Source organism: Mauremys reevesii, linkage group 10, assembly GCF_016161935.1.
Source record: "Mauremys reevesii isolate NIE-2019 linkage group 10, ASM1616193v1, whole genome shotgun sequence".
NCBI lineage: Eukaryota > Metazoa > Chordata > Testudines > Geoemydidae > Mauremys > Mauremys reevesii.
In genome coordinates this window covers 39094952-39111180 of record NC_052632.1, presented here as the reverse complement: position 1 = coordinate 39111180, position 16229 = coordinate 39094952, and the positions used below count along the sequence as shown (strand labels likewise).

Here is a 16229-nt window from a genome sequence, read left to right as displayed (position 1 = left end):
CATTAGTGCTCCTGAGTTGGGCAGGGAGCACAGGCAGCCTCCTCCTAGCCCTTGATTACCCGGCCCATGCCCCTCCGCCTCGCCCCACAGGCCCTGCCTGACTTCCTTTTGCTCCGAGCCTGGTGTGGAGACTCTCTCTCTCCAGCCAAGTCTGTTAGTGGGAGCTACTACAGTGTAACCCAGATGCCTGAGAGCTGAGCCCCCTTCAGGGGAATGAACCACTGCCTGCAGCACCTCCCCCTTCTGGTGAAATTGTACTGCCCTGGCATTGGCAGTTGTGTCCCTGAGTATCCTAGCCAGGTGGGGAGGGCATCGGAATCCAGGCTATCCTGTTATCAACCCCACACTGACCCCAGCTCCCCTAGTCTCACTGAGCAGTGACGCCTACTGCTTGGTGCCAACAGTCACCCTCCCCAGCAAAAGGTGACCACTGTGGGGCTCCTTGGACTCCTCACAGGGGCTCAGATACACAGTCACCCCTCCCCATAGGCTCAGATACCTGGCTGCACCCCCACTCCTCTCGGTTCAGATACACAGCTGGGAAAGAGGGAGGGAAGAGCAAAGCAGAGAGGGAATTTGGGAGTAGGGTGATTGAGGTGGGGTGGGTTGTGCCATATCAATTCCCCTGGCTCCTGGGACCATCTCAGCCAGAGCTGCACGCATCCCCTCCACCGCTAAGTTCCCCCCAGGGGATCAGAAACTGAGTCTAGCTAGAAACATGACCCATCCCTGTATCAGCGCTGATCGCTCCCTGGGGCCCACAGCCCCCAACCAGGATGCAGGCAAGCAACACCGAACGGTGCTTGCCAGGCCAGGCTAGCACCTCAGCCATCCACGCAGGAGTCAATTGGGACAAATCCAAAGCAGTGACTGGCACCAGGTCACTACCCAGAGCTGTCATGCAGAGACCTTGCTCCAGTGGTGGGTGGAACTGAGGCTGGCACTCACCAGATACAGACTCAGGGGCCATCGCCCAGAGGTGGGAGCGGGAGACACAAAGTGCAGTGTGGGCCCAGGGGAGCCATTGTGCAGGCAGGGCCACTGAGACAGAGTCAGCATCCCAACACAAGGCATTGCAAGATGTCTCAGTAAAGAGTGAGCAGGAAAAGCTACACCCAGCCTTGGATTGTGGCATTGCACTAGGGGGTCACCTGCTGCCAGGTGAAGGACAGGGGCCAGTGACACCTGGACAGCAGATCAGCCTCTAAGGGCAGCAAATGACCAAATGGGGGTAGCGGGCTGACAGAGGGTCTCTTGCTTTGGCAGCACTTGTCTAGCTTGCTTTGCAGCCAATAAAGTCTCTCTGGGCTGAGTGAAATTGGCCACAAGGTGGCAGTGTGACAGTGCCACCTGCACATGGGGTTTCCTTGCACCTTTCGGGTCTGTCTCAGGGTGGGCTAGTTACTCTTGAAATGCTGCAGTGCTTCAGTGTAGACAGGATCTAGGCTGACAGGAGGGGTTCTCCCATTGGCATAGGTAAGGCACTTCACTGAGATGCCGTAGCTAGGTGGATGGAAGAACTCTTCTGTTGACTGGCGCTGTCTACAAAAGGGTTTAGGTCAGTTTAATTACTCAGGGCTGTGGATTTATCATACCCGGAGTGACATAGTTAAGCCAATTTAATTTTCTAGCGCAGACCAGGCCAGTATGGTTACACTTCGAGGTGGAGGTGTAATTTCCACTTCAAGTAGATATACCCACTAGCTTTGATCGAGCTGGCATGCTAAAAATAGAAATGTAGCTGCTGTGTCACAGCTGGTGGGAGGGGCTAGCCACCCCCAGTATGATCCCAACTCGAGCTGGGAGCCCCTCTCCTGAGAATCAGGGGGCTCTGGCTGTGCAAACTATCCAGGAATAGCTCTACTGAATCCAGGGACAGTGACCAGGGAAGGGGACTTATTAAACTCAAAGGATGAGTTCCAGTTTCCCTGGTGGGTCTGTAATAGCAGCTCCTCACTCCTGAGCCAATTATCTTAATCTCTGCACTGTATGTATTGCCTGCCTGCTACTCCAGCCCTGGGGTCCCATCCATCCAGCTCTGCCAGTGCTCCTCAATCCAGACCCACATCCCCTCTGCTATTCCAGCCCTGGGCTCCCCCTCAGCTATGTCAATGCCCCTCAAACCTCCCCCCCCTAACCCACTGCAACTCTAAAATGCTGCTGATGCCCCATATTTCTACTCTTAAGTTCTGCAACATCTGCTGTTTCAGTTCTGGGTCTCCCTCGTGGGAAGACGCCATGTGCCACTGGTGGCAAACAATGGTATTCTTGTGCTGTGCACAGACACCAGAAGGATGCCATCAAACTGATCTTCAGTTGCGTCTCAAGAAGCACTTTATGGCAGCTCTCCGGAGAGGCACACCCAAGGGAGTTCTGCTGCAAGCCAGTGCCTTTGCAGAGCCCCACCGCAAGACTGTGTGCCTTGGCATGTGGCCACAGAACCCATTTCAAAGCAGTTAGCTATTGTGTGTGTGCGTGTGTTTGCATGCTCCAGGATTCCTGCATTCTAGAACTGAGGAGACAGGGCCCCTGTACTCTGTGGCCAATGTGACTTTTGTGGTGGGACCCCTGGATTCTATATTCTGTGGTTCCCCCCCGTGCGGCAAACAGCATGCAGATTTGGGCAAGTCCACAGCTACAAGTTGTGGTTGAACTAAATATGCAGGTGACTGATGCAGTCAGTGAGACCTCCCTGGTGTAATCTGATATTCAGGCCAATTATTTTGATGCTGCTCCCACATTTTCAATGTGTTGCAGATTTGTGCATTGAGGTGCAGCGTGGTACAGGGGGCAGCCCTGGGGAGGCTGTTTGGGGTTGTGGGAGAAGTGTGTTCTGCTGTAGTGTTCTGCAGGGAACTGCTAGTTAACTTTGCTGACATCTCCGTTGTTAGGTTTCAGAATGAACGCCCATCAAGGTGACTAGGGCAGTGCTTGCTAGGCCGTTGGCAGACTCAGGTAGGCATCACTGGAGCAGTTACAGAAGCCCTTCCAAGTGCAAACTGAGCATGTGATTCAGAGATCTGCATTCTTGGTCCCTCACTCACCAGCATGTTGGGTAAGTCAGGTGTTTTCCCAAGGATTAGGGAACAGCATCATGTCTTGTCTGAGTCACCAGCCCTGCCAGCTCCCCAAGGCAAAAGCACGTGGAGTAACAGTGTCCACCTCAGGGGCAGGGGACAGAGGAGTGGCCCAGCCAGAACCAGGACCCTTAGATTGCAGCTCCAGTGCCAGCTGCCCTGCATGGGGCACACAGTGGGAGGGGTGCTGCGGCAGAGAAAGCATTGCACCCCACCCCCTAGCACTGTCCTTGGCCTGTGTGGGCCTGGGTAGCCAGTGGCCATTGCGCCGGGGCTGGACCAATCAGTGTTTATTTGGGGGTGCATTGGGTTAAGGGCAGATGTGGAGGGGGTGCCAGAGTGCCCAGTGTATATGGATTCAGGCAGGGGGAGCAAGCAGAGCAGTATTTGGGTTCAGAGCATGTAGGGGGGCACAAGGAGCTGGGTGTTGGAGGATGCAAGGATGGGGTACAGTAGGGTACATAGGGACGGGAGGGTTATAGGTCAGAGGCGGTAGTGTGAGAGATGAGAATTGTATAGATAGGGTGTGATGTGGGGAGGGGGGCAGGAGAGTGCATTGGGGTGTACCGCATGCAGGAACCAGTGGCGCACAGGTGAACCTGGGGGTACAGTATGGCATGCAGAGAAGTACCGGGGGGTGTTAAGGGTGCAGTGCAGGAGGCACTGGGGGGCGCAGGAGCCAGGGGCGCCCGGGGACTGTGCGGGATACCGGGGCGCAGCGCAGGTCGGTGCAGCAGGCGCCACGGCTCCGGCAGGTGGCACTGGCCGCCTCCCCTTGGCCGCCTCCCCCGCTCTTCCCCCCTCCCCGGCCGGCGCCGGGCTCCGGGCTCCGCCGCCGCCGCCTCGGCGCTCTCAGTCCGCCAGTCCCGATGCTGCTGAGCGGAGCCGCTGCCGGCTCGGAGCGCGCCGGGCCCGGGCCCGGGGGGGCCCCGCAGTGCGTGGGCAGCATGGCCCGCTGGCTCCGGGAGCACCTGGGCTTCCGCAGCGCCAAGCCCGCGCCGCCTGCGCCGCCCAAGCCCGACTACCGGGCGGGCCTGCCCCAGCCGCCCCCGCCACCGGGGGGCGCCCCCGCCGCTCCGCTCTGCCCGGCCGCGGCCCAGCCCGACATCCTGGCCGCCTACAAGCTGCAGCGGGACCGGGACTTCGAGGACCCCTACACGGGGGCTGGCCCGGGGGGGCTCGCGCCCGACGCCCGCTACGGCTCGCCCAAGCACCGGCTCATCAAGGTGGACGCGGCGGAGAAGGCGCCCGAGGAGCCCGCCCCGGAGCAGGTGAGAGCCCCGCGTCCTGCCCGGGATCGCCCCGTCCCCGGCTGGCTCGCGGCTGAGTGCGGGAGCGGGGCTCGCCGGCTCGGAGCTCCTGGCCGGGGCGCGGCGCCCGTGGCTTCCCACAGCCAGCCCGCGGTGCCCGGGGAGCGAGCCCCTCGCGGCGCCCTGCGGCCGGGACCCGGGCCGAGCGAGCGAGCGCCCCTGCGTGACCCCGCTGCAGTGCGCGGCCGGGGGCAGCTGCGGGAAGGAGGCCGAGTTGGGGGCGCGGGCTAGGCCACATGTTGCTCTGCGCGTTTGTTTACTGCGCTCCTGCTCCGCCACGGCCGGGCGGCGGGGACCCTCCACTAACTTGGCCGCCTCCCGTCAGAGACCGCAAGAGCGGCAGGATTGCTTAACCCTTTGCTCGCCAGGCAGAGCCGCTCTGAAGCAAAGACCTAGGAGCTCCACCGACCTACCAGGGGCGCTGGAGCAGTTTGTCTAGTGGGGGTGCTGAGAGCCATTGAACCAAACTGTAAACCCTGTATATGCTGGAAACCACTTCAAGCCATGGGGTGCGGCTGCACCCCCAGTTCCAGCACCCATGTACCCACGCTGGAGCCAGGCTCCGCCAGGGACACGGGTCTATTCTGGCAGGGGCAGAGTGGGATAGGTGCCACACATGGGTAAGACATTAATGGCTACTTGATACCGCAGCCCGGAGCTTATCTTGCACAGAGGGGTTTTGCCAGATAGGGGCTCAGAGTGAGTCATTGCTTGATGACATGTGGGCTTGGCGGTTGGAAGTGATGCACAGGTCTGCCCGGGAAGATGGGTCTGAGAAGGGATTGCAACAGTCCCTCCTTATCGGCTTAACTCCAGAGTCACTGACCAGTCACACCTCTTCATTTTCTTTGGGGCCAGGCCTGTTTTTGCCTGGCCTGCTGCGAGAGGGACTTAGAGCTGCCAGAGCCCCCTGTGCCTGCTGTATGCTGCTGAGCGCAGCCTGGCGTACAGGAAGGTGGTGGAGGGGGTATGGCTTTGTCTCTTTCAGCTGCTGAGCTGAGGGCTGTTGCCCTGGCAGAGAGGCTTCTCCTGGCCAAGTGGGGTTCCTTTTGGCAATCTGAGAGCTGCCTTTCCACAGAGGGACGCTGCCTCCCATTGTTTGAGATCTCATTAAGAGCTGTACTTGTGCTGAAATAGCTCAGAGCATTATGTGTGAGCTAGTGCTGTAAGTGTCACGCCTTCCATCCATTGTCCTGACAGCAAGAACATGCCACTCAAATGTCAACGGCAGCTCCCTGTGTGAGGCAGAGGCGGTTCTGGCAGGCTCACCTTAAACAGGTAGATTCCCCAGAAGGGCAAGTGTGCTGGATGAAATACAAGTGCCTTGGGCCCATGGCCCCTGGGCTTAGTGCAGTGGCAGACGAAGCCCTGATTTTGCATGTGCTGGTCCCTGTTTCCATCCCCACTGTATTCTTGTTTGTTCCCAGCAGTGCACTCAGTGCAAAGACGGGCACTGTCCCTGCCCGAGTGCTGGTTTACACCCTACAGCAGGCTCAGTGCTGCACGGTTAGCTCTGTCAGCATTATCCCTTGCAGCGAGCCAAGCAGCCTGTCACACTTTGGTTTTCCTTTAATCTATGCTCAGTAACATAAGAGCTCCCCCATTTCATCTGTGTCATGCCCCATCTGCCGGTGCGGTGAGGCTGTGTTTGATCCTGACCAGGCAGGTGCGTTAGTGCTCTGTCCAGGCAGGGCGTCAAGGGTGTGAAGCGATGGACAGCTTTATTCTCTACATTGTTGGGGAGTTTGTCCTGTGTTGAACTTCATGGCATTTGTGCCAGTTCCTCAGGGATTGGAATTAGGCAGGACAGCGCCACTATCCTGCCCTCTTCACTCTGCCTCCTTCTACATACGCTCCCTATCAGTGTGTTGCCACTGCCTGGAAGGCAGCCTCCTCTATCTCTGATCTTGCAGGGACTGCCCGGGCACAGGGAGATGAGGCTTCCATCATTTTGTCCCTGCTCTGCACCATGGGGCTCAGCAGGAGCAACGGAATGACTCCTGGGGTAACATGGGAGGGAGCAGAGAGGCTGGGTTGGGGAGAAATAATCCCAGGCTGGGGAAGAGAGAAGCTCAAACCCCTGAGAGAGGGCAGGAGGAGACTTGCTGAGACTGGCCACAGTCATGCCAGTATTTAAGAAGGGTAAATGGGACAGGAAGCTGGGACAGCCTGCCACCAGTCTTGGGCTACACTGTGGAACCACTGATACGGGATCTCCGCCAGTAAACGGAACTAAAGACAATCAGCACAGCTTCACGGGAGACAGCTTTTGTCAAATGAACTTGATATCTCCCTTTGACAGGATGACAAGTATGGTTGATAGAGGTAACTGTGTTGATATAATAACGTGCTTGGGTTTAGCACCGCATGCCATTTGGATTAAACAAGCACTCTACAAAATCCAGAGGGTGTATTTTAAATGGACTAAAACTGGCTAATTGATAGAGCTCGCTAATTGGTTGTTAATGAACAATCAGCAATGAGTGGGATGTTTCTTGTGGGGCACTGCAAGGGTCTGTTCTTGGCCCAGGGCTGTTCAATTTCTTTACCAATTATCATTGCTGAGGAAGTTTGCAGAGACAAAGATTGGTTGGGTGGTAAATGACAAAGGGGACCAGTCCCTATGACAGAGCCGCCTGGATCGCTTAGTAAAGCAGGGTGCAGTCAAACAGCATGCATTATAATGCAGCCAAATGCAAGATCGTGCTTCTAGGACGAAGGAGTGCAGGCCATACCAACAGGATAGGGGACTGTGTCCTGGAAAGCAGGGACTCTGGAAAGGACTTAGGGATCATTGTAGATAGTCAACTGAACATGAGCTCCCCATGTGAATCTGTGGGGAGAGGGGTGGATTTTTTAACAGAATACTAAGAAGAGATCGCCTCTGTATATGGCACTAGTGAGACCATTACTAGATCCTGGTTCTGGGGGCTACACTTCACAAAGAAAGTTGAAAAATTGGAGAGCGTTCAGCAAAGGATATCTGCTTTATAATGCGAGACTAAAGCACAGTCTGTCTTTTCAAAGAGAAGGATAAGAGACGATTAACTCATGGTGCGGGGAGGAGACTTTCGCTAGCAGAGGGCTCTTTAATCTAGCAGCCAGAGGCAGAGAGAGGCTGGGAGTTGAAGCTAGACCAGGGGTAGGCAAACTATGGCACGCGTGCCGAAGGCGGCACGCGAGCTGATTTTCAGTGGCACTCACACTGCCGGGTCCTGGCCACTGGTCTGGGGGCGGGCAGCTCTGCATTTTAATTTAATTTTAAATGAAGCTTCTTAAACATTTTAAAAACCTTATTTACTTTACATACAACAATAGTTTAGTTATATATTATAGACTTTTAGAAAGAGACCTTCTAAAAACGTTAAAATGTATTACCGGCACGCGAAACCTTAAATCAGAGTGAATAAATGAAAACTCGGCACAGCACTTCTGAAAGGTTGCCGACCCCTGAGCTAGACAATGTCAAACTGAAAATACAGTGCATATTTTTAGTGGTGAGTGTAATTAACCATGGGAGTAGGGTTGTGGTGGATTCTTGATCGCTTGGAGTCTTTACAGCAGGTTTGAGTGTCTCTCACTAAAGATCCACTGTTGCTCACCCACCAGCTGTTGAGCTTGATACAGAGTTCACTGGGTGAGGTTGTCTGGCCTCTCGATGCAGGAAGTCAGAGTGAATGATCAGAGGTGTTTTAGGCTGCCGCTGTACTGGAAGGTCAGCGCATGCAGGACTGTATCACATGATGGCATGGCTGCAGTGTTGCTCGGACTGCAGGTATCACAGGTTGTGCTCCCGAATCTGAGCTTTCTTTTTAATAGACTAACCCTTTTTAGTCCTGGTTGTGAAGATAATGTTGACAAGGTGCCCTGAGTACTACGTGTTCAGTAACATCTGCCTGACTTTGCAGAGAGCCTGACACAGTCTCTCTGAGACGGGGGAGCCGCCTCATGATAGTTTAAGTCTCTAACCTAAAGATGACAAATTAATTGTCACCATTGTTAACTATTTCAGTGCTCGTCATTGTAGCAGAAACATTCAGCTAAACTTCCTCCCTGGTTACCCCATAACAATTGCTGCAGTGTAGTTAGGGTGTGTGTGTGTGTGTTTGTTTGTTTGTTTGTTTGGAGGGTGGGGAGCCGCAGGGTAAGAAGCATTCGATGTAATATCCAAATAACACGAGGGGGTACTCTGCTGATTGCATTATTCACCTTCCTATTTAATTAAAACCTGACATTTTGATTTAAATGAACCTGCCACAGGCTCCCAGGCCTGGTGCCCCAGAATGCCGCGGAGTCTTGCTGCAGAATGTAGGATTCCCCTGCTTGTGGGAGTGAGGGGGGCGGGACCCTGGCGATATTCTAGGACGAGGTCCATTTGTCTGCGTTTCCTGGGTAGATAAACCCAGAAACCAGCTGGAAGATTGGAGTGGAAAAGTCTCTTGCGTGCATGAATGAAAATGAAATCCTGTCCTTCCCAGGCTGGTTCGTTTATTAAGCAGGAGCAGTGGCGGCACTGCAGGAAAGGAGGCAGCAGTATTTCTGCTGAAAGCCCAATTTTCTCCCCACTCCAATCCGACGTTGCATGTCAGCTTCAGTTAGCAAGTTGGTGTGGCAGCCCAATGGCTGGGACAGAGAGTTGTGTGAATTGGGATTGTTTGGTCAAGGGGGTCCTGAAATGCAGCATAGCCCCCTTCCCTCCCCCCAGATCTGTTTTCTAAATTACAGCTGCCTGTGCTGTTTTCTTGGGGCCATGTAGGGCGGCAGAAGGCAGTGCCCATGGAAGGCGCTGCCTTTGCTGAGATCCAGTGTCAGACACCAAGAACCAGCTCCAAGACCTAAACAGTGAAAAGCTGTTGACTCTGCAGGGCCAGCTGGGGTTTGTAGCCACAAAGAGTTCTGTGAGTGCCAGCAAGACCAGTCTTCCTCTACCAAACACCCAGGAAGGTGCTCCAGCCTGGGACTCCGGAGAACATCAGGTCATGTCTCCGACCTCTTTCCCCTCTTCTGTACAATCACAAGCTCTTATTAACCAGAGCCTCCCATCGCTCTCGTGTGCGACCCCTGGCATTGAAACACACAGCTAGTGCTGGCACTACAGGACTCTCATGGGTCATTGCATATCGTGTCAGAAGCCGCAGATGAACATTTCTAAATAGAAGTCCTGTTTGAGTGTGTTCTCGGTGTGACTCCTGGGCCAGAGTCGGTCACGGGAGCCAGAAGGGGTTAGGAATGCAGGAAAACAGTATCCGGATTTCAGATTCTGGGAAGCTGTAGAGTTACGGTGATGCGCCCCCACAGCATCAGTGCTGCCCCATCCATTCTGATGGATCGCAGCACCCCCACCGGCTCTTTCACTGCTGTACCCTGTCTGCAGATGAGGACTGGGAGTTAGGACCTGTACTTAGGGCTGAGGAGAAATGGGAGATTCCTTCATGTCTTTGGGAGGAGTGGTCCTGCCCGAATCCTACTCTCTGGAGCACAGTGTTACCAGTCACAGGACTCCCCCATAGGGTCACTCCAGACCCTCTCACTGGGCTTGGTCACTTGGGTACCTGTCCAGCACGGCAGCTTCTCACCAAGGCAAAACCACGGAACATGCTTTGGTGTGGGCCGATCCCCTGCACAGCTGAGCCCAGGGCTCTGACCCCGACTCTCTCTCCTCTGCAGGGAGAGTCTGTAAAGCTGGATGAGACACCAGGCAGATCAGCAGGAGTAAGGGAAATGGGAAACCAGCAGGGAATGGGGCCTTGGCATGGAGCCTGTGGCCAGGTGCCTCATCTCGGCTTCTCCCTGGACTGCCCTCTGTTCAGCAGGCAGGCTCAGGTCAGTGTGACTGTAATCCTGGGTGGGGGCAGGGTCTGTCTTGGAATTGATGCATTGAAGGCTCTGGACTTACTGTTTCTGGAAGGTATTTATCTGTCCCACGTTCTCAAAGTGTCTGAACTGCTCACAGTCTTTATGAATTCTCCCTTGCATAGCCCCATCCTGCTTCCCAAGGCTGGAGTCCCAATTTCAGAGATGGGAACTGAGTCCCAGAGAGACTAAGTGACTTGTTCAAGATCATACAGGATGTGTGTGGCAGAGCTGTGAACTGAACTCAAGACTCCTGTGTCCCAGGGCAGTGCATTAATCACTGGGCCATCCTCCTTGTCTGCCGATGGAAGTGTTTCTTGGTGCCCTGGACAGTCTGTGCTATGTCCTGATCCAGGACTTTGGTTCAGAGGTGAGGGAGAAGGAGCAGGAGCAGGCTGAGAAGAGCTGCTCTGGCAGATGGAGTCTGATCAGCTGGCCTGTGAGCGCAGATGAGGGCTCAGCAGAGGTGGGGTGAAGCCAGCACAGTGCTAATGGCAATGCATGGCATTCGCTTGGTGAACTGCTGCAGGGGTTGCTTGGAGCTCACTCAGGGCTTGTTTAACATCTTCGTTAAGGATCCGACAGTGAGCTGCTTGCTAATGAAATTCACAGGCCTGCTGAGCAGGGAGGACGGGAAGGGACCCGAGGAGGAAGCTGGGCTGCGTGTGGGGAGCGATAATCACAAGCAGCAGGCGAGAGTGGGGCTGCAAGGCCTGGCTGAGCATGGCCAATGCAGCCGCTTGCAGTGCTGGGGCTGCAGGAAGAGACTCAAGTGGTCTGGGAGCTGCTTCTCAGGCAGGCTGGTGAGAGCACTTTGGCAGCACTGGCTCTGCTGTGACTGCATAGGGTGCACTGTGCCATCCCAGGGGCCGTGAGCAGGAAGTGCTGGGCGGGGAGGGACAGAACATTTCAGGAGTGCAATGTGTCACTAGTGAGTCATGACGTGTGTCACTAGCGATGGCATGCGTGTGCATCAGCAACAGCTATGCCCATCAGCCCTTGGGGTTAGGCAGTGCTTAATTTGTAATGAAAGAGGTGCCGGGGCTCAAGCAGTTTTTTACATTGATAACTGATGCAGCAACTGTCAAACCCAGAGGTGCTGGGGCTCAGCCCTGGCACAAATTAAGCACTGGAAAAGTTACTGCTTGGGATGTGCGTGGGGCTGGGGGGTTATTTCTGCAGGGCAGGGCTGGCACCCCCAGTGCTGGAGGTGGCAGACATTCGGCTGGAAGGTGTGTAGTTGGCAGTGATTATGGAGATGCTACTTGGGCCTTCAGGAGGTCTAGGGGTAGAGGGCACCAGCCTGGCAGCCTCTCTGTGCCCAGCATGTGCTTTTCTGGGGAATGCGATAGCTCGCCCACTCTGCCTGGTAAGCTGGGTGCAGTTTCCTGTCCCCAGGCGAGCCGCCTCGCCTCCCTGCATAATGCAGAATTACCGGTAGGACTCTGTGCTTGTGTGGGACGCAGCCTGTCCTCCGAGCTGCAGGGCGGGCTTTGCAGGCTGCTTCCTGCTCTGCAGCTCGAAGCAGGACCTCACCCTCCCTCAGCTCTGCATGGCCTGCCAGAGACACCTTCCCATGTGGTGGGGAGGGGGAGCAGGGGGCCTGGCTCGGCCCTGCTCCAGTAACAGGGGTGGAGATTTCGCTCAGAAACACCCTCGCTCACTGCCTTTGGGATGTTGGCTTCACGTGGCCTTTGGGATGCTGGCTTCCTTGGGTGCTTGCTGGGCTGCTAACAGCAGCTGCCCTGGTAGGCTGTGAATAGCAGCTTGGCTCCTTAGTGCTGCCCACAGGGAATGACTCTGCTTGGTGCTGAGGGAGGGCACTTTTCGCAAGGAGACGTCTGTGGTGGTGCTGGGCATGTCAGGAGGCTCCTGGGTGTCCTCTGGCCCCATGGCGTGATGCTGCCAGTGGGGGGCACACAAGAGAAAGGTTCTGGGAGCGGTGTGGCAGGTTGCTGATTGCAGGGGCAGGTTTTTCCTGCTTGTCTCTAGCCCTGCCCCTCTGAGGATCTCAGAGTGCATTGCGAGCGTTCCTGCATTCTCTTCGTGCTGTGGAGCTAGTGTCAAGGGCCCCTTTGTACAGATGAGGAAACTGAGGCACAAAGGAGTGAAGTGCTGCACCCAGGGTCACATGGTGAGTCACTGGCACAAGTGGGGATAGCACCAGGAGTCCTGACTCCTCCTCCTAGCATTGGGCTATTCTGTTTCCCTTTATGGCTTATGGTCTGGTGGCTCTGTGGGAGAAGCTATGTCTCAAAACCGCTCCCCCACCACCCTGAGCACTGGGGATGCCTGCCCTAGGGGAGTGGGGCCCTCCCAGTCTTGTCTCCACTAGACCTATTTCTGAGGGGTCTCCCCTGGGGGCAGCTCCCTGGAGGTGGCGAAGGTGGGAACGTTCTTGAAGACAAGGGGCTGACGTCTCTCACACTGTGTAGGACCCGCCCAGGGAAGACCCGGACCCAGTCATAGGGACCTGCCAGGCTGTTACTCCCATTCCACCCTTACCTTCTTCTCTGGGCAGCTTCATTTTAACCGATAGGCTCATGTGACTTCATCGGCCAATAGCTGAGCCCTACCCATGACCCAAGCTCTGTTGGCTTGCGGTGATGGTACCGGGGCAATGCTCCCCTGCACCCTTCTGCTCTAGAAGCCGTGTTGCGTGGAAAAGCCGACCTCCGGCCTCCTTCACAGCTGAGCTTTACCTGCCCCCAAAGTGAAAAGCTGCAGTTCCTACGGCTCCCCAGCCCTGAGCATGTGTTCACTACGTGATCGTACCACACACGCAGGAACACTAGCTGCTCCAGGGGGACCGCTGCTAGAGACATGGCCTTCAAAGAAGACAGCAGCTTGGGCTTGTGTTTTCCCAGCTCTGAAAAGCTCAGCGGCTTCTCTTCTGACTTGCCCCTGCGGTTCCCCTTTGGGCTAAGGCTGACAGTAATAAATGTCAGCCCCAAAAGGGAAGTGGTGGAGACGGTTCTGAAGAGCCAAGGGTGCTCTTGCCCGTTCCCCAGGGATCTAAAGCTCTGGGAGTTGCTCGGTGGTTAGTGCTGTGTCTAATCCTCTAACATTACAAGTCTGACTGCCCACCCTCCTGGCCAGCGTCCTTAAAACAAAATCCTGCTTTCCGTGCGAAGGGTGGCTGTATCCAGGGCTACCTGGACTGGGCGCCAAGTGGGTGACTATCTATCAGGGAACTGGCACGGACCTTTGGAAGTAGCAGTAGTTCCGCAGACAGCCAGTAGTTAGGACATTTGTAGTTCAGATTCTACAGGCACCCTTACCTCTGACCTCTGCTCCTAGGACACAAAGCCCCCTACTCAAGACCAGGGGCGACAGGTTTGTATAATTTTTGGTGGTGCCCAGAACAGGTCCAAGTCCAGCCGTCCCCCCCACACCTGCCTAAGGGTCTGGGAGGGAGGTTGGGTGCTGGGTGTGGGCTCTGTCTGGGGCAGGGGGTGGGTGCGGGCTCTGGGCTGGGGCAGAGGTGCAGGAGGGGTTGTAGGGGGCGGGCTCTGGGAGGGAAGTTGGGTGCAGGGGGGGGGTGCCCCAAATATTGGTGGAGCCAGGCCCTGAATATTCCTGGAGCAAGGGCACCATGGCCCCTGCTCAAGACAGCTGCAGCCCGTGCGCCCTTGCATGCTGTGCAGCCACTGTATGCTGCTGCTCTTCCAGCCCACCCCTCCGTATCCCCTCTGCAGGCCAGACTTTCACACAGGTCACTTGTTCACAATTAATGAGATTCTTTTATTTGAGTGTTTGCATAAGTTTGTATGTCGGGGTGTGTGCACAACCTTGGTGTGTGTGTGTGTTGGGGTAAGTGCCCTGTGGTGTGTGTACAAGTATGGTGTGTGCTGAATGTGGTGTGTGTGTGTATATATATGTGTGTGCACATTAGGGTGCTACACAATATATGCACCTCTGTGTTTGGGTCGGACTGTGCCTGTAACCCCCGGTGAACGCATGGTCCATGTCTTGCTCAGTGCTGATCTGCACAGGATGTGAGTTATTAAAGCCCCAGCTAAGGAGACTGGTTCTCCATCTCAAGTTGTAGCAGCTCTGGAGGTTCCTAGTTCAATTCCCAGGAACTGATGAAAATAGTGCACAAACCAGCCTGTGTGCGTTGGGGTGATGGGATGTGTGTGTTGTCACGTGCACAGACCTGGTATGTGTGTGGTAGTGTGAGCCTGTGCATTTGTATCAGTGTGTGTGTGTGTGCGTGCGAAATACACATTTAATGTTCAGTCTCATCTTTCTGTCTGGTTTGGTTTGTTCTTGCACACAGTGAACGTAAGTAGCCGAGCAAGATGAGGCTGCCCGTTGTGCTAACAGCTGAGCGCGCACACGTTTATACACCATAACACAGACTGAGTGTTGTTTCAAAAGTGCCCGAATGAGATAAGAGCCCAGCTACAGATCCTGAGAGACCTGCGGGCTTGTCTGCATGTGGGGCTGTCCTGGAAAAGCCAATGTGCTTTAAGCGCACCCCCAGCCTTAATCTCAATGGACGTTCCAGTGTCGACAAGCTTGAGACCCAAGGGAGTTCTGTGGAGAGCAGGCATCACCTTCTTGGTCCTGTCTACATCAGGGAGGGGCAAATCCTGTGCGCCGCCCAGAGTCCGGTGCTCTCCCCGCTTGGCGTGAGGGAATCACTTCTCCCTTGTGCGGTTTTGAGCAGCTCCCACGTCCCCGCTGCTGGATGACTGTCCTGGCACGGCTGCAGACAGAGCTGTCCCAGGGCCAGCCCTGTCAGCTCTTAGCCCAAGAGCGCCGTGGCCGGGCCAGTTCTGAGCATGCTCCCTGAATAGTGGCAGGGCTGGGCTCAGAGAGGAACATGGGACTGTTCTAACCATGTGTTGTGTTGGGGAAGGGCTGGGCTTTTGCAAGCTCCTGCAGAGCCTCCACAGCATGATCCGAATCATGGGAGCTTCTCGGGCCGAGACAGCGTCCCAGCACCAACAGGAGCTGAGCAGCATGCCACCACGTACCAGTAACAGGAGGCAGTTGAGTGCGGCTGCCACTTGGGAGCTGAGCTATCTGGACCTCTGCCCTCCTGTGCGGCTGGTCAGTGGAGTGACAGCCCCACTCCGATTCTTCATGTCTGCATGATGTCTTACATGCCAGCAGTGCTGCATGCAGGAAAGAACACCCTGCAGGGCACAGAGCCCTAGGGAAAATGCCAGTTTTGCAGTTGTCCAGGTAACCTTCCTTTGACCCCCTTGTGTGTCAGAGTTGTGATATGCTCTGTAACTGGCGGGACCCTTGCCTCATCCGGCACACAGGATGGGTGGGGCTCAGGGAATGGGGCTGAAGCTCAGGATTTCTTTGGATCCTTGACATGTGACGCGAGGCCCCTGCTTTGTGTACTGCACCCCCCTGGGAACCTTGCATAGAATGGGGGATTGTCATCCATTGTCTCCTGGCCTTCTCTGGGTTGCTGATCATCTGTGAAGGATCAGAGCAGCTCAGCTGTTAATGGATGTAACTTCTCAACACCCGTGTGTGAGTGTGTGCGCGCGTGTGCACGCGCACGGAGTGGGGTGGGTTTAGGTTCGGGTTCCTCCAGACGGTACACTTGCAGATGGAGATTCAGGTGCATGTTTTCACTACATTTGGGGCCCTCAGTGACTGAGTATCCAACAGGTGGCATTGAGGGCCTGGTGTGTCAGAGCAGTGAGCAGTTCCACACCCTATACAGACAGAGGCTAATTAACCCTCCCGTCCCCAGAGGCAGGTGAGGAAGGGCCATCTTCATTTGACAGAGGGGGTGCAGACATATAGGCAAAGTCAAATGCATGAGGCCACGGAATAGGCCAATGAGAGGCAGGATTCGAACTTGGGGCCTCCTGATTCCAAGCTCTGTGCTCGTTCCTGCAAACCCTCCAGGTGTCTTGAGCTGGATGCCCATAAATGAGGCACACACAACCAGAGGCACCAGAACAGGGGGACCAGGGAGCCTTCCCCCGCCACTTTTACCGGCCATAAGAGCGAG

General features: G+C 55.6%; 1 protein-coding gene across 5 annotated transcripts in view; it reads left to right on the top strand.

Moving 5' to 3' along the window:
- The first annotated feature begins 2965 nt into the window (after positions 1 to 2965).
- SHF (Src homology 2 domain containing F) overlaps positions 2966 to 16229 on the top strand; it is a 66571-nt gene continuing 53307 nt past the window's right edge. For 4 of the 5 annotated variants that reach the window (XR_005585835.1, XM_039493093.1, XM_039493094.1 and 1 more), the window contains exon 1: positions 4025 to 4348. Coding sequence is in view for 3 of the 5 variants with exons in the window: in XM_039493093.1 (XP_039349027.1) it covers positions 4025 to 4348 (324 nt within the window). In the remaining 2 variants the exon portion in view is untranslated. Of the gene's footprint in view, positions 3056 to 4024; positions 4349 to 16229 lie in introns of those variants that run through there. The other variant, XM_039493097.1, reaches the window with a different exon arrangement.